Source organism: Euwallacea similis, chromosome 8 (genome assembly GCF_039881205.1).
Source record: "Euwallacea similis isolate ESF13 chromosome 8, ESF131.1, whole genome shotgun sequence".
NCBI classification, from domain to species: Eukaryota; Metazoa; Arthropoda; class Insecta; order Coleoptera; family Curculionidae; genus Euwallacea; species Euwallacea similis.
In genome coordinates, this window is record NC_089616.1 from 3,156,614 (window position 1) to 3,177,918 (window position 21,305).

The following is a 21,305-nucleotide window of genomic DNA, read 5'->3' on the forward strand; positions in this document are numbered from 1 at the left end:
GACAGTGCGCACAACCATTTTTGTTTCTGGCGCGAATTACGAAAACTAGCTATTAATATTAATATGAATCAAATTCAATATCCGTCACTACTTCAAATTTCATAGGTTCATCTTTAGTGAAATTAATCGATCGTGTATTGAGTCGTTTCTGGGGAATGCTTTCACATTTTTGGCTTCCTAATTTCCGAAAGATACACAGGGCGAACTAAAGGAAAATTTAAAAATGAAATAGCTGATCCTCTTTAATAATTAGACTAAATATAATTGGGTAACCCTGGATATACTTATCAATGATTATAAAAAATACACAACTACATACACGATTTGTGAATTTGTCTAAGTAAATGTCCATTGAAGGTAACTTTCTTAACCATGCACATTTTTTAGATTATACTATGCAGGAGCGATAATATTTAGCTACTAAATAGACGTGAAACATTCTGTATAATTGTGAAAAAACATTTGGCATATACGAACTGGTTACCCTTTTTTACATCTTGTTGTCATTTAATATGTTTTCTAGTTGAGATTCGGTTTAAAAATGACAAACCCACAAAGTAGTGCACGTGCACTTCATAATTGCCGCCTGACACGAAAAATATGATTCTCAAAGGGAACATACATATTCCTCTGATACATTAATCAATCTTGGAATACAAGAGCGGTCGTGCCGACGTGCGAAGCCACCCCACAAGATTCTAATCAGTCGTTCAAGCTATTTTTTGTAAAGGCACCCTTTCCATCAAAAACCCTTTCAGTGTAAGATTTAGAACAGAGTCGGCGTCAATGCTCCTCACCGAATTATATCATTTTTTCTTTCTTGACCCCTAAGTATGATATAAAGTTGACAATAAACTAACGACTCTTTGATCATTTATATAAAAAAAAAGAATATTCCTAGACGAATAATAAGTATCCAAATTTGTCTTGTTTACACCTTGTACGCCTCTGATACATTCATCCCAAACCGACTTCGATCCTTCTCCAGAATGAGATACTACGGGATAGTTTGAAAAAGAGCTTCGACTTATCTAGATCGAAAACCCTTTCACGGAGTAAGTAGGGCTTTATTATTCTAATGCCCTTTATAAATATTAACAGCTGGCCGCCCGTTACAGGTTGCTCCTGTTCCAGATACAATGGGACCATAATGGGAGCTTAACATCGCGAGTTTGTTCAGCATATTATGGCTTACTTTAATATGCAAATTTGTATTAACGTTATTTTAGTCGTTTATCGTGTGGTTGCGATCGATATGAATAAAGAAATTATTTTCATAAACTACAAGTGAATTAATATATAATGCTGCAAATTGTAATTGAGTTCCCCAACCAGTTATATATTTTAACACACTTCATTTGCAAACGTGTTAAATTCCGAAATTTGTTAACTTCCTAGTCCAAAGAGCCAGTTTGGCTGTAGCAACATGAATGTAATTAAAACTTTCTCCCCTTTTGGGGAAAACGAGGTAAAAAAACGGGAAATTTTCATATATTTGGCCCTGCTCAAACCGTGGGATTTAAAACTGCCAAAAAGTATGGACGGTAATCCCGGCAAATCGGTTCAGTCCGGTTAGAGGGGCCTCAATTTCCGATAAGAGTCAATCCTTTGATACAGGGTTTATTTGCATCGGATTTACCCTAATCCTCAAAAGCGACAAATGAGTACGAGTACAGCGGAAGAGGTTCATATCACAGCCACGTTAGATCTTACAGAAGATTAAATCGATGCAAATTTCCGGATTATTTCGGGCCAGTTTGTCTGTATAGTTAATTGGAAAAAATGGAAATAGTCGGAGTAGTTAAGAGGGCGATTCTACGCAAGACACGGTTTTTGTGTATTTATGCTCTCACCTTAACCATAATTATGTAACCATCGACCAATTTGTATACGCCTGGCTAATCCACTCATAACGGCAGTATTCGGTTATTTTCGGGAGCTTTCTATCAGTTTTTGCATCAGTTAATTTAACCGAACGGCCCAGGTACGGACTCATAGCATAGATGTACCATTTTAAATAGCAATTGTTGGCAATAAAAAATTATTGTTGCAATTAAATTTGGTTCATTAGAAACTTATTGTTAAACAAATGCATCCCTCAGAACTCACACACACAAAACATAACAAGCCGTGAATAAACCCAGTAATAATCGCCCATAATGGAACAAATTTATTTCATTTATACGAACCAAGGGCCATAATTCACGGTCCTATAAATTAACCAGGCCAAGGGATTGTCAACTATGAATAATTTCACTCCAATTTACGGGTTCTAAATATTACAGATATTATTTGCACAATGAAGATTATTTACATTCTATGCGAGATGGTACGACTGTGGGGGAAATCGACTGTGAGGGAATTTATGGCCTCCCATTCATTCCAGTCCAGTAGAATTCAATTAATTTCCAATATTATAGTTTGATTATGAAAATACGGCTGCAAGAGATTTCAGTATTTGGAATGTTCGATAGGAAAAACTGGAACAACATCCCTTGCATTTTATCTCCACCGTGAATAACCCTATCTCTGTTTGTTCAGTCACTTTTCATTCGTCAACCCTCGGATTCGCTTGTCCGAATTTGCATACCCAGACAGCAGATGTAACAAGTAAAACAAACAATGAGGAGGGAAAAACTAAAGGCTATAGTTGATTCCATTTTATGTATTTTAGAACTTAAGCTTGACCCCTTTTGATTGCGAGGGATAAAAACCTACATCGCTTCAATTATTATTACCTCCTTGCTTATGGAAGTTTTTTCGTTATCAATGTTTTCATTTGAACACGCAAAGCAATCAGCTCGATAAAAGTAACATTCGATCTATCATTAAACCAACCATGGATTTAAATTTCCGATTTAATTGATGTTGAAATTGATGGGCCTGTAATCTAAGGGATTCGCTTTGCCAGGTGCCCGGACGAAATAATTATTTGCCTGGATATCGATATTTGGTTTGGGAGCGCGTTTTGCCTCCTCAAATTACTGACCACAAAATCATTATTGTTTTACATGGCAATTTTGCACCTATACTGTTTAAATCAACTGTAACAGTGGCGGACACTCGGAGGGGTAATTTGGTACTTGTCCTTGGGTTTGCCACTATTAATGCATCGCAGTTTTTTGATTTGCTGGAAGGTTTAATGTGTAAAACTTTCTTATCCCTCACTAGTGAAAGGAATAAGCACTCAGAGCGATAATCAAACCAGCATTTTCGTAAATTCGCACTAAATCTTCTTGACATTAGGCGAAGGTTAATTATACATAACCTTGTTCTTTACGCTAGATTCAGATTGTTATATTAAATTATTTTGTATTAACGTCGTTGAAATTGCCTCCTTTTGATGTTGATAAAAACAGTGGTGGGTAGATAGTCGGATACTTACCTCTAGATTCGCTGCTGACTCGAACAACTCAGATTTAACAAGTCGGAGAAATACAATTAAAGGATCTTGATAAGGTCTTCATTCATCTTCATTCAGGATCAAAAATACCTAGAAAAACAACAATTTTTCATTAAACATTAAGCATTCATTTCCTACAAAAAAAAATGCAATATGAACCGGTTTTCGTACGAGAAAACAGAATTTTTTTTCATTGTAAAACAAACCCAAAACAATGGAGACCGTTATAACGAGACCTTTTCAGACAATGAGGTTCACGAGAATTGAAACAGAGCACCAGCGTTCAACCGTTTTAGGACAGAAAATGTTTTATAAAGATGGATTGCAGACAGACGCAGAGGTTGTAGTGTATTGTTGCTTAATGGATGAGTTTTAGGTCAGCCACATTAGGCTAATACAAAGCAAGTGACACAGTCCGGAAACACCAAGTAGATTACGTCGATTTTAGCACCTCTGGCAAAGTTTTCGCGCCTCCGAAGACCGATAAATTCAAAGTCAATACTGATGTGGAAACTTGGTATTGAAGTTTCCTTGAAATGATGTCAAACACATCCCTATAGGAAACAGTTGCCTTCTAAATTAGCCATAAAATTTACGTCAAACTGTTGCTTTAACTGGGTCATCTCAATCTAATAACTTATATATTGAAGTTGGTAGATAGTTTGACAATTTATATGTAAATAAACCCCCCTGGAATTACGGAAACCCCGGTCCCAGACTCGTTTAATGAAACGCAAAGACAAATTGCTCTGCTATTTTGAATTTCGTTTCATTTACATGAAATAATGTAGTTAAGTTAGAGTCGCATTCAAGATCCTTTTGGATGCGTATTTACTTTTAGATATCTCATGAAGTTGGCGAAAGCTCCCTGGGGATAACTCCAACATTGACAACTTCGGAATCACATACGAAATCTGAATACAGCGCAAATTCATGCTTAGTTCCTGGTTGACAATCTATATGTAAATAAGCCAGTTAAAACAACAGGGAATCTACCGGTTTACTCGGTTATATAAATTTGAGCGGCAAACTGCATTGCGCCAGATTCAGAAGTTCGGTTTCCTCAAATTATGCATTTCCGGTTTTAATTAAACATAGGACATGTCAAAAACTTAAAGGTAATCGACGCACTCCGAAAGGAATTGGGAGGAACCTCAATTTTCAAAATGAGGCCAAAGCTTTAGAGCATGCCGACACTCAAAATTACAATGGTTGAATATTGATATTGTAGCTATAATAATGGGTCTTGGGTACACATACATACACACACACTCACACACACACGCTCTAATAGCAAATCGTGAGACCATTGATTGGGTTTTACTAACAAAAGCTCTGTTTACGATTGACAATTTATTATTAATGTATAGAGTGGACGGAAATTACGGAATTTGAAAGTTAAATTCAATTTCGACCAAATATTCAACATTCTCATTAAGATTATCCTTAGAGGTTTGTATGTGCAAACGAGAGCTATCCCGAGATAATTCATGAACTACACTACATTGTTACTTAAGTTCAGAATTTATATAAGTGACGAAAACATTTTAAATTTATAATTAGACAGTAAGAGGATTTTTTACATGCCTTATGCTCACATTTCAAAGGGGGTTTCAGGGATTTGAAAGTCAAGATTTTTTGGGAATTTTCGTGTGATACGCCTCGGAATCGCACTTCTGATTATCACTGATCCTTATAGGAGTTAAGTCTCAAATAGGCAGTGGCAGATAATGCAGTTGGCAATAATGCCACCCTGTACATCGAAAATGGTGCGTTTTTGACCATGAGTCTATTAACATTTTTTTATTATTTTACAGAGTACTGTTGTCCCCTGAAAAATCTGCATGATGATATGTTACACCCTGTATATCATTGCAAGAATATCTGAAGTTGCACATATTTGAAATTTAGTTATTCAAGTAGATTTAATAAACAGTAAACTCTGTCTGGTACCCCTCTGAATTTTAGAAAACCAAAATATAAATTTTCCTAATCATAATTGATACTTCGTGGTGGGACCAGATCTGCATTTTAATGAATCACTTATCAAACTTATGCTAAAATTATTTTTTTAAGTTACATTTTACGTAATTTTTATCTCTCTGATGCTGGAGGGATTTAGGCTTCATGAAACCTCCCCAGGAAGGCAAGCAGTTTCCTTCTAATATATACCAGTTTCACGCCTTTTCTCTATAGTATATTACGAAAATATATCATGCTTATAAAGTATTATGGTGAGTTACAAGGCAAGCGTCACATTTTATCGCTTTTCACATTCTTTCCAGTGTATGAGGACTGTTTAACGCGATGTTCTTGCCGTAAATTGAATTGGAAACATATCCCAGAAAATTCCCCTAGGTCGACTTTCCCTCTTATAGAAGTAGTTACCTTCAAAGTGAGGCCGAAGAATTTTAAACTCGGAAAGATTTTCTAAAAAAATTAGCAGTTTGATGTTTGAGCAGCAAGCAAATTTGCATTTTAACCGTTTAAATATTCAAATAAATAAGCAATTTAAGGATTTATTAAAAACTTTTAATTAGAAGGGAGTTCTTATTTTCCCTGTAGCCTTTGAACGATGGAACTTTAAATATGGAGTTTTTATTGGGTAGTAAAGAGGAGATGCCGCGTTTCCTTCGCCCTTTGTTTCGAACTTAACCGTGCCTTTTAATGAGTCAGGGAAATACGAGACCGGTAAACATTCACCATGTTTTATTCAAATCACACTTTGCTTTAATATGAGGACTTTAAACTAAAGAAATTCTTCTTTTAGTGGTGCGTTAAAGAAAGCTCTCTAATTACTTCCCTTCGGGAGACATTTAATACTTGCGTCCATAAAAATCTGAAGAGTCTGGTGGAAATCGCTCCAGAGTTTCATTTGGCACGAACTGATGTTAATACATTTATTATACCTAGTAGAACTTAGAACCTGAAACCTTTATTAGCTCTACCTGATCAAACAGAAGAAAAATCTCACATTTTCCCGAGGAAACCGAGCAATTGACAACGTGGCTTCATCGTACAATATTTTTAATGCAGTTAACCAGTAAAACACGCTTTTAGATTTGGCCTTCCTTATTTTTATACAATCCAGTTTTTGGCCAGTAATTCTTAAACGGGACCGTTTTTCTATACATATACAATTTGAGGAAAGGCGGGGGTTGAGGAGGCCTACAAACTACCGAATGGAAACCCGAGCTGAGCTTTATAATTCCTAAGAAAAAAGGAAAAAAAAAAAGAGGAAGTTATAGATTGAGTTTGGAGGCCTGTAGCATTGTCGCGGATACAGTTAAAGCATTCCATCAAGTTTTATTATGTAGTTCCGCTCTTTGGTTTTAAAAGCGTCCAAATATGTACAGAGTGTCTCTTAATAATATGTTGAAAAATCATTAGGGCGTGAATTTGTGGATGATTTCAAGAAAAAAGTTTTTATGAACATGGGTTCGGTTTCGCTTCTTAAAAAAAAATACAAGGTGATAAAAAATTGTAATTTTTTTAAGCGTTTTCTAATAAATCCATTCCAAATATTTTTATGAAAATTGGGGAGCGTGAAATAGCTATAGAGACACATCTTTTAAGGAGAAAACAATATTTTTAATTTCACCAGTGACGTCCCTATTGATGTGACTTTGAACATTTAAAATGATAAATATGATATGCCACTGTTTTTTTTTAATAAACATAATATTCTTAATGCTTATACTTATACTTGTGTTAAAGAAAGGTCTCTTGAATATTTTTTATAATGTTATCATTTTCACAGGAAAAAATAAAACTCAACAATTTGCAATTGAGAAATCGTATAATTCATTTTTTTAACATGATAAAAAATGTACCAGGAATTTTTCAAAGAGTGCGTGAGAATATGTAAAGGAGGCCCGTGGCATGCATTCATGCAGGTGGGGGGGTAATTTTCAACATCTTATATAATTATCCTTTTATAAGTATTGTAATGCACCTAATTTAGTCTTATAGTTTTAATATTAGAAAATAATGCTTTCTTAAAAACATTTTTTCTGTGAAAACGGTTAACGTTATGAAAAATATTTAAGAGACCTTTTTTTAATTGAAATCTGAAGCAGTAAAAAAATTATTTATATTTTTTAAACAGTAACGTATCAGATTTTTCGTTTAAAATATTCAGGGTCACATCAATGGGGACACCATGGGTGAAATGAAAAACATTACTTTCCCCTTAAAAGATATGTCTCTATACCTGTTTTTTTGCTACCTATTTTTCATAGAAATATTTAATTCTGAAACAGGTTGATTAGAGAAAAATAAAAAAATCATCATTTTTTTTTACCCTGTATTTCAGATATAAAGAGAAACCGGGCCAATGTTCATATAAATTTTCTTTCTTAAAATCATTTACAGATTAACCTCCTAAATTGTTGACATACTATTATGAAACATCCTTTACAGTAAATACATCAGTGAAGCGCTTTGTCAGCATTTAAAGGTGAGGGCACATAATTTTGCTGGAAATTTTGGGGCATTGCGAAGTAGTTTCAGGTTAATGGTCAAAGGTGGAGTTTTCGGCGAATAGAGCGGATAAAGGGCGCAAAATGCAATGCAATTCGGCTATTTTCGAAAAATTTTGAAAAGGAATTTTGGCAGGAAATGTCATCGCTACTGGTTGTTACTTTTCGTTTTTTTTTACGTTTTCTGAAATCATCGACGAAACGATCGTAGTTTTTGTTGATTTTTATTGCTAAAGAAAATTTATAAATTTTGGTTTTTGACTTATAATGCTGAAACGGAACCATCAGCGCTCAAGGGCCAAGGACTACCATTTTTTCAAAGTGCTTTTATGAATTTCAAAGTGTTTTCGTTTAAGTGAAGGGCATAAAAGGGAAATTGTTTGGATAGATAGAGTTTTGAGTTAATTCGGATTGAAGGAAGATTGAAGATAAAGCTAAAAAATTCATCAAAGACCTATAGGAATAATGAAATAAATGGTTGATGTTTAGTAGGTTAGAAATGCCATGAGGAGCTTTAAATATATAACATGTAAGTCTGATTTAAACGTCTTTTAGTCTTTTCGTTCTCCACAAACATTCATCGAAAAATTCGTGGATAGAAAGAAGCCTTTTACTTGCGAATTGTACGTTGGCCAGAACGCGGTTAAAAGGTTAAATGGCAAGAATAAAAAAACGAGCAACCCTTCTTTTAGAGCACGTAAAAGCGAAAGCGCTTAATAATAGCAAACTACTTAATGTGGGGTCTAAGAGGGATTACGTTATTGTGCAACGGGTATAATGGAGAAAGTGCCGGCGCATAATAACCCGCTTAAACTTTTTATGAATATAGATATGCTGAGGCATACGGAAATTGTATTAGAGAGATCGACTTTTATGACTTTGGAGCCGCAGGTTAAATCCGGCCTCGAAAAAAATGTCTCTGTCTAAAATCAAAAAAGAGAAATTCGTATTAATTTTATGCAGTGCGAGCAACAATGATCTGCTGAATTCGATGAAGTGTCTGTTTCATCGAAATAGTGGACCTATCTTTGAAAGATTGCCAAAACTTCTTTCATCCATTGTCAAACAACAGTCATTAATCAGATGCGTACAGATTGTTTTAATTCGCATTCGATTGGACGTCTAAAACATTTCTAGAGCAATTTTATGGAGATAGTCATTAGTAAAAATGTGTGAATTGCAAAATCTCCAGATTTGAGGCCTCTGGATTATTTTTTGTTTGATTACTTACAGAATACTGTGTACAAAAATCGTTTACGTACTTTAGAGGAATTGCGAAAAGCCAGTTGAAGCAGTTAATGCAATAATCCTTGCCATGATGATTGCAGTCTTTCAAAACACAGAAGAGGTGCCAGGATGTGTCTCCATCAAAATGACCAGCACTTCCAGCATTTAGTATAAATTATAATTATAATTTGTGGTTGAGAACAACGAAAATCCAACTTGATCCAAACTTATTTGAATACTTCAATTTGTATCAAATTTGCAGAACGTTAAATCAATTTATCTCTCTATAAATTATTTTTTTTTAAATGAAGATAGGCAAATTCAGAAGGTCGAAAATATAGTATGCCAGTATGGCCCAGCTGATTGTACATTTTAGTTTCTGACTTTGAGAATTAGTGGAAAAACTATTGAAGCTGAATTTCAGTGCAAAGCGACACACTGCAATCATTGTTGCTTGCACTGTATGTATACATAAATCTACGAAACTACTCCAATTTGATGGCTTAGAAAATACATTACTCGGGATTAGATGTAACGTAGGGAACGTTTTAAAACAAAGCTGAAATTCCGTAATTCCATCATTATGGGTACAGCGGGTTTGATGGAATTAATCCCTTTTCAGCTTAAAGTAAAGTTATGAGTGTGTACCCTACACTCGAATCCGGTGATTCTGCTCGGTTCGGCTGTTTGTTTTGCGGATTAGTGCGTTCAGTCTTGCGATCATACCGGGTCACTGATTCCGGGCTCATCAGTTTAAAGCATATATTTCAGATCTTAATATTCAGCAATAACACTTATCCAAACTGAATCAATTAATTACTTAATTTCTAACCTACTTAGCGAACTAAATTTGGACAGCCTGATGGCACTTTGTTCGCCCCATTTCGACCCTTAGCCAAATTCCATTACGCGCCCTTAAATATAATCTAACTAACCGCTTGAACTCTGTTAATTTCCCCCACAGAATAGTTGTTTCGGAGTCTAATTACTCTGACGGATCAGTATATTATGAATTTCTAACTATGGGGGTTGCTAACGTGTAGCGGTAAATGTCAAAGAGATACAGTGCCGGGAATTTATGCACGTTTTTAAATGGGATATGAAGATATTCTATGAATATGTATGTATATTGTTCCAGCAGTATATCAAATCAAATTAATAATTCTAGTTATCTATAATAAATTCAGCTCTTGGATCTCTGCCTCGTAATTTACTTCATTAGATTAATTAGCAATTTAGATGAAATTACTTACACATACTACATGGATTATATATGTACCACTTATCATAAAAGTTGCAATACCTAAAATTAATGCATCAAATTTAACCAAAACTGAAATACATATTTAGTTGCAGCAATAGTACAATTGATCAAATTTTACATATAACGCCGTGCGTTACATACAGGGAGTGTTAGAATCAGTAGCTATACCATATATTCAGCGTATTGAAAACGTGCTTTTCCAGCAAGACAATACACATCGCAATGTTAACGTGCGTCCTTGGCCTCTACGCTCTCCTGATCTTTCCCCTATAGAACACGCATGGCACATGATAGGTAGAAGACTTACTATACTAGAGAATCCACTACGTACTTTAGCAGAGTGACGAGATGGAATTCACGTTGCCTGGATAAATAAAGAAAGGATTGCAGAAAGAGAAGAGGAAAGTGGTGAAGACATATTACGGATTAGAATGATTTCCCCACTAACTGCCATTTTTATAAAATGTTTTCACATTTGACCAAAATAAACTTGACATTTTTCCCAAGTTCTTCTTTCCCTTAAAATTCACCAATTTTGGTTGAAGGGATTGTTTAATTTCATAGTACTCGCATGGGAAATATTCGATTAGGATACAGAATTCTAACATGTAGCTGAAGTAGATGCGGAAAAGGCAATATGAGAACCAGGAGGAGAAGGGCAGATTCAAGGTCAGGGGGAATGTGCTAATATAGAATTTTTTTAATTGATTCGGATTGTTTGCCAGTTCCAGCAGAACAGTAAACTGAAATAACACGTTTTCCTATGTTGTTTGTGTACCCTCCATCGAAATTTCAAGCACCAACATGTAATATCCGAAACACGTACGATATGCCAGGGGAATTTCGGTAAATGCTAATTGTGTTTAATCAGGGCACCTCACTTCCTACGTTTTATTACCTCATTGTTGGCAAAACCGTTTACTGTTTATTGTACTGCACTAACTGTAAACATACATAAATATTTTAGCATATTCCTGGTTTGAACTGGGAATATTGGCTGGTTAGTGGATACACATTATCTTACTAAATTATGAAGAATATAACATATTTTCCCCAATTCGGCTTTCCTTTTATACAAAATGTAACATATAATGAAGGTATTTCAGGGGGCAATAGTAATCTGTAAAATAATTAAAAATTGCTAATAGGCTCATGGTCAAAAACGCACCATTTTCGATATGCAAAGTGGCAAAGTTTCACATTTTTTCTCATATTTTGCGTTTTTCTCACGTATGGCTTAAGTTAAATGTTTTTAATTTCTTTCTTTTCCTTTATAACAAAATGTCAATATTGTCAGTAGCTATATGCAGGGTGTTATGTTTTTTGGGTCATATTCTATTTTAGACTTTACACTTTTTTTTCGGAACACCCTGTATGAATTTTCATACCAAATTTAAATTTCTTCTTCAATTTAGCTTTTTGTCGCTTGCAGAATTTTCGTGTCTTTCACCGTTTTTGTAAAATTTACAAAAATATCTATTGATGCAAATTGAGAATGTGAAAGAAGTAAGGGAAAAAATAATCATCCGGCTGAGTTATCAACTATCAAAAACAATTCGTAACAAAACAGAATTATAAAAACTATTGAGAATAGTTTTTCAATAGTTTTTATCCGTCCCATAAACCAACGGAGTCTCAAATATTCCAGGACTATTGCGGGTACTGTTTTATAAATCCGCTATTCCATTTCAGAATTTCCTTTCTGTTTCAATTGGGATCTGATATATCAATGATTTCAGGTGTCCGAAAAAAAGTCCAAACTATTTATGAGTGAGGTCCCCCTCGATCTTTCCCACGGTTGTTAACGTGTTGATTTAGGAACTCCATCAGCTTAATTCTGAAATAAACTGGCGCACTATCATGCACGAACCACATTTGGGTCTGCAAAAAATTGGTACCTCCTCCAACAGGACTAGAAGTTTCGCTTTTTGGTTCGAAAATAGGTGTACAAAATTTAAAAAATTTAACTCAATCATACGTGAGAAAAATACAAAATATGAAAAAAATGAAAGTATGACACTTTTTATATCGAAAATGGTGCGTTTTGACCATGGGTCTATTATCTTTTTTTAATTATTTTGCAGAGTACTACCGCCACTTGAAATATCTCCTTGATGATATGTTACACCCAGTATAAATCTCCTCGTAAAGTCTCATACAAATAAGCTGATTTTTCATGTCAAAATCGCAACGCACAGTTATTGCTCTGTTATATTTAGAAGCACTTCCGGACGATTTCTGATGGTAATTGCCAATTTATTAACAACCTGATTTAAAAAGATTCTTATGGAAAGAAACATCCTTTCATAAATCGAGGGAAAATAAACGTTTCCCTTATCGTTATCCTCCATGAGGAAAACCATTTAACTTGTTTTTCCGAGTTAAGCAACGTCCTTCCGATCGAAATGATAAGCTGGTTTCGTATGCATGATGGAGGTTAAAATCGTGGCAATTTTCTAGAAGTTTTTTAAACGACATTTCAATTTAATAGTGAGCAGTTTTCCCTCACGAATAAAAAGCATCGTCAATAGTGATAATCTTTTTAATTTACGAACTAGGTATATAATGTTAGCACCCTTTTTCCGACCCCTTTAGATGGCCTTTTGGCATGCAACTTGGTGTGCTATAACTAAATTAACGCCAGTCACTCATCTGGCAGTTATACATGCACGTAAACAACCCTTTAGTTTTATGCCTTCATTATTAAAGAAATAACTGAGTAAAACTGTTATAAAGAAAGATTCTAGCACTCATTCATCATTTCGAACATTCAAACGAACGCTTAGGAACAAAAGGTTTTTCCCCATATGTGTACGTGGGTGAAACTCGCAAAAGGGATGCTAATAACATGTTAAAGTGTTACCTTCATAGAGATGTTTGTTATGCCCGCGATCGCTTTTACAGCTCCATATTGCAGTCCCTTCATCGATACATTATTCTTGAGCAAATGTGACTCTAAGCAACATTAGAGTAAACCATGTGAAGTTTTTAATATGTGCTTTGGGGCAATTTGCTTAAGCTAATTTCCACCTCGAGACGTAGCTTTGGCATTGTATATCTATAGAACGTTCAAATTGCACTTCCTGCCCTTTGCCGGGCGAACAAAGGGTCATAAAACCGAATTGTACCAATATTTAAGACATTGGAGGATTGAGGGAAATTTAAAAATTCAAGCTGATGTGTCAGCTTTTAACAAATAATATTCTCGTGCTGGTACTGAAAAAAAGAGATGAAATTTGATTAGGCAAACAAAGCTTAATCGCGATGAAAGTTAGGTCGATCCTAAATAAATATCGGCTGATCTTGCTAAACAAACCTAACGAAACCATATGGCCAATCAAAAAGGACCGGAGGGCTGATTTTCAGCGGAAAGTGCTGGACGCTTCAGAGACACTGCGTTTATCCACATTATGTTAATCTTTATGCTGGATAAATGGACTCCATTACAGATAAGTTCTGCTTGTAAATTTGTCATTACTTGTAGTCTTTACTTAACTGGATGCCCCCACACCTGGCTAAGTAAATTTTTGAACAGAAATTTAACGATTATTGATAAAATATACAAACCGTCACTTACGCTTCAGAGGGCAAAGCTCTCAAACTTAGATAGGAACTAGATGGAGTTCACCACTGGGAGAAAGAAACCAAATGACATTTGAAGAAATCCAAAATGGTGTTGAGTCTGTCACATTTGACAGAAGACATGGGGGCTGATGACGGGTGCGGCTCGGAATGCGCTTTTTCGGCTGATCCCGAACTTCTTCGCCATTTTGTTCATTGAACTTCGAGATTTGGCGTTCGATAGCACTCCCTCGCGGCGGTAGTTGGATGGCTGCTACGAGGAAGGTCTGCAGTCCCTCTGATGAGTTTTATTGCATCGTAGACCGTTTATTTCTTGAAACTAATCGTGAGAATAACGTCGGCCGTCTTCATTCTCTTCTCGTGTAACTCGCCCGCAGTGATACGTTCACTTTCACGAAGCATGACGGTGGAACAACTGAAAACAAGCACATCAATCATAGACTGAAATTATACGTAGAACTTAATAAAAACATTTAAAAATATAACTGCACTTGACAATATCAACGCTAAAAGCTTCTCAGAAAAGAAATGCGGGAACTTTTGTGTTGCCCTGCAGTGATTCACTTGTCGTCTGAACTATCAAAGCTCACAATTGGTTGGGAAATATTCTCTCCGATTACCTTCACCGCAATCTCGTCTAGCTTCATAGAATTCACCTCTGAAGTGACGGTGGTGGTGAATAAATCATCATCTGTCACTCGTTCCACTGGCACGTAGGCTCCTTTGAGTTTTGGGGGTTCGTTACCAACGCGCTTTTCACCAAAAAACAAAATTGGCCTTGAAATGTCATTTAAATGACCTTGAGTAAAAAATTCGCTTATGTGCGGTGGACGTCCCCCTTGATAACAATCAATGTTTGTTTGAAACATTTTTCTATTTTTTATTATTATTATTATTTTTTTAATTATTCTAAATGTATATATTATTTTAAATTTGGTTTCGGAGAGAATCGCTTGTGTCACTTTAGATCAAACACTCTGTATAGCTCTGCCAGAGGCATATTGATGCTACCTGCGCTTTTCACTCCTGCCTATCAAGATAATTCACTTTTATGACAAAAAAGTTAGTGTAAGTGGCACCTTTATTGGACACACTGTATATTATCCATCGCACATCTAGTGCAACCTGTCGATGTGGGTATCGTTCCATGTCCAACATTATATTTTACAGGGGGCCTAGTTTGCTTTGTAAAAGATCAATATCGGCGGTCACCAACCTTTGAAATTTCCGCGCTTCTTCCCTGATAAATTCTCTCTTTCGTTACTGCTGGATCACCAAATAAAAGCAACATTTGCATATGATTTCAGGTGCGTTTGTCATTGTGTGGAAGCGTGGATCGACGTTGCTCAGTGCCGGCCAGCAAAAGATAACAATGGATCCCCGCATTTCCCTTGTGGGGTACAATTTGCAAATCAAGGACATCAAACATGCCGATCAGGGAGATTACACGTGTCAAATTGGGGACGGCTCAGAGGGAGATCTAATACACACTATCGAAATACTGAGTAAGTACATTCAGATCCTTCACTTAAACCAATATTGCCGGGTTTCTGGAACTTAGATTAAGGTAAATTTATGCGAGCAAAACAACCCCTTCGTGTGGTTTCGAAAGTTTGGGCACCCGAATTACTTAGTGAGACCAAAATGCAAATGTCCTGCTTTAAATTCATGAAGTTAAAAATTTAGTTCCGAAAGGCCGGATTGAAGATGTAACCTTGCGGAAAAGTATGCTGATCACAAAAAGTTGCCGAATGCCGAAAGTTTGCTCTATTAGAATAAGTTCATCTTATTGAGTTAAACGGGTAAATCCCCCCGCCGAACTTCTGATCGTCCAATACTCGCAAATAACTCGATTTTCGTCGCCATCTAGAAAACTTGAGTTTTCCTTTGAAGCCGCAATAATTAGTCTTTAATTCATTCAGAAGCCGAATTGCCTTGTAGATGTTCAGCCAGGCCGATAAAATTTGACAAGTTCACGTTTCCGGGGATTGAGCACTGGGGGCTTTGCTCGATCGTAGGGGTTTGATAAACCTCCTAATTTATGCGGGCGAATCCCTTTTACAGGGTTTGGCTAACTCAGCTTTCGAGCTAGAAAGGCCTTTGACACCAAAAACAGGGTTACTTTTGCTTCTCTCAGTAACTTCCCTTTAAATTACGCAAGCAATCAATTAACTATAATTATCACCTGTCGTCAATAGGACTAAATGAATTGTTATAGCAAACAATCCTAAATCAAATTGCGGAAATATCCTGATTTGCCAATTGGGGTGTGAAGCTATAACTCATGGAGTAATGACGTTGCGCTAACCACAATTGAGCCAATTTATTAGTAATTATGTTTTTCCATTATCAACGAACAAGCCCTAATTTATTATAGCGTTCTGCCAGCAAATGGAATGTGTCTGAAATAAAGAATTTTGCTGGGTATGATAAGGAGCGGGCTTCGTTACAACAGGGAATACTTAAGCTATAAATAAGACATTACACGTAGATGCACCACAACAAAACCTTCCCCAAGGAGTCTCACGTTATACGTATACCGCTTTTATGCTGCTCTATTTCATTCTAGAACTTCATTTTATTTTTTATTTAAATGATTTCTTCTATCCGACCGAAAGATATTTTTAAGCACGAAATCAAATTCATATTTAGAGTTTAAATTAATTCCCCTGTTTATACTCTCCCTCATTAGAATTTACCCTGACATGAAACAGTGTTACGTTGAATCTGTCTGAAACTGACGTTTGTCCGCTCCAGGCCTGATGCAGTATTACCACATGAAGCAACTTTTGTTGCCAGTCCCAAAAGTTGCCGAATTTTGCTCTCGACATAATAAAATCTGTTCCAGACTGGTTTGGAGATGAGGATTTGCGTGAATAAATAAATTGGCAGTTTGATTTGAAGTTGAAATAAGTCATGGTTGTGGGGTCTGGACATCTCGCGAACAAATGCGGTTCGAAATTATCAGATTTTAGAAAGTTGAAAAATATATAACTAAAGTAAGTAACTGCAGAAATTGGCAACACGGCTCCGCTCTTTTGTTTTAAAAATTACATAACTGTAACAGATATGACGTGTGTTCTGATGCTCGGGCTGCGCTGCCAGATTGTCAGGACTGTTTTTGGGTTTCCGAGTTTTTAATTTTACTTGGAATTATCTCAATCTCTTATTTACCAAATCTTTCTTTCGACGAACAACATACAAACAACAGATCTAAACGGTAGTAGACCAGCAATTCGAATTATGGACATTAACAAGCCATTTGGCGGCGTTTGGCTCAGTGGTCTACCATACAAATCCCGAGTGGTATGACGCACATTATTTCTAGATTTTTTACCGGCATCACATGGAGAGTAATATTGCAGATTTCTGAACAAATCAACGCTTTGTGAATCAAGTTAATAGATTTTTTGAACCTAGAGAGTCACCCAAAGAAAACTCTTTAAAGTTTCAACATAATCTAAAGAGATATGACTTACATTATTTTTTGTAAATTTTAGATCGATTTGATGAGTCTTTCTACACATTTTATTGGAAATTTTGAGTAATTTGGCCAGAAAAAATATTACTTTCACTCTTTTGAAATCCTTCAGGAGAAACATGTATAAGCGACAGATAACGTGAAGTGACTTTGGGAGATATCTGAGTGTCCTAAAGAACCTGAAGAAATTTTTGGATTTCCTTGTGTATTTTTCTATTATTATAAAGCAGTAGCTAACAATTCATTGTCCAATCTAAATAAGGGTATATTATTATACTGCACTGAATGGTTGCGCAATATCGACCATTCTTTATTTGGAATATTAATGAGGTTTAGATTTGAACCCTCAAATATGACATGCTAATATTGGCAAATTTGTATAAACAACGTGCATATGCATGCGAGAGTTTATTCAAGCGAACTATTTGCTTTTTCTGCGTATCGCAATATTTACACTTCTAAATGAGGCCGTATTTGTTGGGACTGCAAAAGTTTTAATTCACTACATTTTATGGCATCCGCTTAGTTATATGACCTCACTTTCCCTCCATAACAAAATGTTCCACTCCATGAATTTGAAACAGAGATTCCTATATCATCTGAGTCGAGCACATAAAATAGTTTTCGAGGATTTGCTATGCCACAAAAAATGATATATCGATATTTACATGATTTTTGCCGGGTTTACCTAAGCTTCCCTGGAACTCGCTGATGCTCCGCAACATCATTAACTTTTAAAATAATTCTTCTTTCCAGTCTGCACAATAATCATTTACATGGGAAAATATGCAATTTCATTTCCGAACCGAGAGGATTTACTCGAGTAGCAACTAAAATCGTCCGCAGAACTTAAGTGATATTAAAATTCGCTTTATTTCTCAGCCTTTCTTCTGTTTCTCTTGGAGGGCTTTTGAAAATGGATTAAGGCATATTTTTGTTTCACCAAATATCCCTTTTTATAACAGTATTTTGAAACCTAAAAGAGTCATTAATATCAAAAACTAGCAATTTAACGTAACTTTATATCCATAGGGTTTTGGAATTTCCATTCGAACCCTCCCCTTTGAAATAATACGTCCCGGGCCACGAATCGACCACCACCTCCATTCTGTCTGAAATTCAAATAATTCCCCAGTCGATGGAGATTATTACTGAATCCTCTTTTACAATATATCAGCTTTTAGCCTAATCGATTCCAATTTATGAGCTATTGAGAGGGGTTTATGTTTTCAAAGAGCGATAAAATCAACATAAAGCTCAACTCCAATCAAATACGTCTTATGTAGACGCTACCACAAGTATATTTCGAAGGATTTATTACACTAAAACGAAATTGTGAAATTGGGGCTCCTTTAACATTGATGATAGTACAGACAAGGCTGATATCTTAGTTCTAATTTATCAAAGACCTCGCCTCGAACTAAATTAGAATTGCGGTTATGCTATTCGCTAAGTTTCCGGGGCTCCTTTTCACTTTACTACAAGCCTCAGGGCAAGAAGTATCAGGCCTTTGTGATAACAATCTGCAATGGTCGTTGCTATGCCAAATAAAGGGCAGCAACTCCTTTTGGTGCTTATTATATTTAAGTATATGTGTGAGGACTCTTAGAAGTAATGTGGGTACAAACGTAAAGTTGTTTCGTATATTCCCACAGGAGTTCCGCAATTTTTAGCAGGGGATTTTTCCAAAAAGAAAATAACTACGATTAGTAGGAATTAATCAAGATGAAATTGTTTTTATATGGAAATGTATTTCTGCATCTATGTCCCAAATCGAATGTCCCTATTCCGCAATTCACCGCCGGCGGGCGCAATGCCTGAACAAAGTTCAAAACGATGAAGGGCAAAAACTGTACAATTCTCATTTATGGTGGTAATTCCCATTTATAGCTGCTTTTGCTCGGAAGTAGGTGCAATGAATATGAAGGAATTAAATCGCAAAATGGAAATTTGTAATATAATGTGTGTTGTAATCTTCTATTTAATTTTTGTAAGTGGGACCGTTCGCTGTAATTTCTATAAGTTAGAGGAGGATTCTCACCCGGCTTGTAAGACCACCTTTCTGTACATTTTCATTAAACGCTGACTAAAAAGCAAGGAGCTTCGCAGCAAAACCGCGATATTCAAGAAGTGGAATTTATGCAAATCAACTAAAACCAAAATGGCCCTCTTAAAATCTGGATTTCATACCCTCAGAATGTCTCTATATTGGTTCTGCTCGGTTGAGTATTTCGCCGACTCAAAATTTTCAGAATGTTTAACGAACTTTGCAAACCGGCTTCCAAAATTATCTGATTTAGTCGGCATCAATGATGAATTGGAAAAAATTGAGATTCTCAATGTTTTTTCTCATTTTGAATTATTGATTAACGAATTCAAGATATTTTGAAAAATATCACAGCTTTCAAAAACTGCAATTTGCACGAATTTACTAAAATCAGAACAGATATATTTCATTCTTCGAATATCAAATCTATTGGTGCTCTTTTGCCATGAGGAAAATCTTCAAATGACACCAGGTCTGGTGTTTTGACCACCAGGTAGTGTGAAGTTCACCGAAGACCGAAGCGCCTATCGTCTCAAAACCTCGAGAGGAAAGAATCTGCTACGAATACGAAACTGACTCTGAGGAATATATCATCAGGGTCAGAGAGGACTGCGGGTAATCACTGTCTACCCCACATGTCTTCGGTTAGTTGATCCTGTGCTTTCCTCATCTGTTGTACTTTTACACCATCTCTTTGGATTATTTCGGTCCTGCTGTACTTCTTTTCGCCCTTTGTGCATCTTGATGTGTAGATCCAACAGAAATTTTTTGCCTTTTTTTTCGGCAAGATGCTTCTCTTTGTGTTATAGCATCAATTCATGTATGGCCGTCCTTAGGTATTTGATCCCTTCGTCTTGACCTTCTATGGTCTTTTCCGATGCGTTTATTCCAAGAGCTGGTTTTTGCTAATGCAATAGGTTGATACTTCGGCAGGTCCATTTCCAGACACTCCCAGGTTTTGTCCATTGAACATCCATCATTCTGGCTTCCGCTCCTGGTACCTCTTTGAACCCCCCTCCCCTCTCTGGGGGTTGGTTACTCGGCCTCAGGAGAAGTGACATCCAGGGGTCACCACGTGGAAGTACGTACAGGTCTTTGACCTCCAAATCTATGGGCGCTGTCTCAAAATGAATCATTTTCAGGAAAATGGTCTCTATAATCCGAAGCGATGAGGAATGGGGATTTTCCAATAATTTTCCTCTTGTTAAATTTTAAGGCTTTAAACAAAATTGCTTTATCGCATTATTTAAAACTGTTGAATTTTGGAAAGTTTTAAAATTCAAATTTGAGGAAATGCAAAGGTCCGGAAGGGCTGTAACTTTAACTACTCCGTCGAAATTATACAAACGACATGCAGAGTTATAAACCCTTTACCAGAGGCATCTCGAGGACGCTCAAGGGAGAAGCGCCTGTAAACCCGCGATGGTAATTCAGGTTTATATATATTTCGCCCTATTTGCAAAGATAATATTATCGACTAATTTGAAATTTAATTAGTTTTATTATGTAGAAGTTAATATTGTGTTAAATGCTGCAAAGCACATAGCTATTGTTTGTCGGGGAATATTGAAATTTTATATATGCATATTTGAGGCTGAAGGGGCCTATATGAGTTTGTGATATGCCTTTTTTTGAATTATTACAGCAGCGAACTTATGGCCTGGCAGTTTGACTGACTGTAACACTGATCGTAAAATAGAGCTCAATTTGACTGAATTCATGGCAAAATTGAATTTACTGTTAGATGTAATGTATAATATCTTTTTAGTGCTCAAAAATGAAATTAGTTAACACTCAGAGAATGAAAGGACTCGAAGTTT

The 21,305-nt window shown here is 36.0% G+C and overlaps 1 protein-coding gene across 2 annotated transcripts in view; it reads left to right on the forward strand.

Annotated features, from left to right (window-relative positions):
• LOC136410286 (lachesin-like) overlaps positions 1-21,305 on the forward strand; it is a 49,262-nt gene that overhangs the window by 15,655 nt on the left and 12,302 nt on the right. For both annotated transcript variants that reach the window (XM_066392368.1, XM_066392367.1), the window contains one exon: positions 15,265-15,462. In XM_066392368.1, coding sequence (XP_066248465.1) covers positions 15,265-15,462 — 198 coding nt within the window. The remainder of the gene's footprint in view (positions 1-15,264; positions 15,463-21,305) is intronic.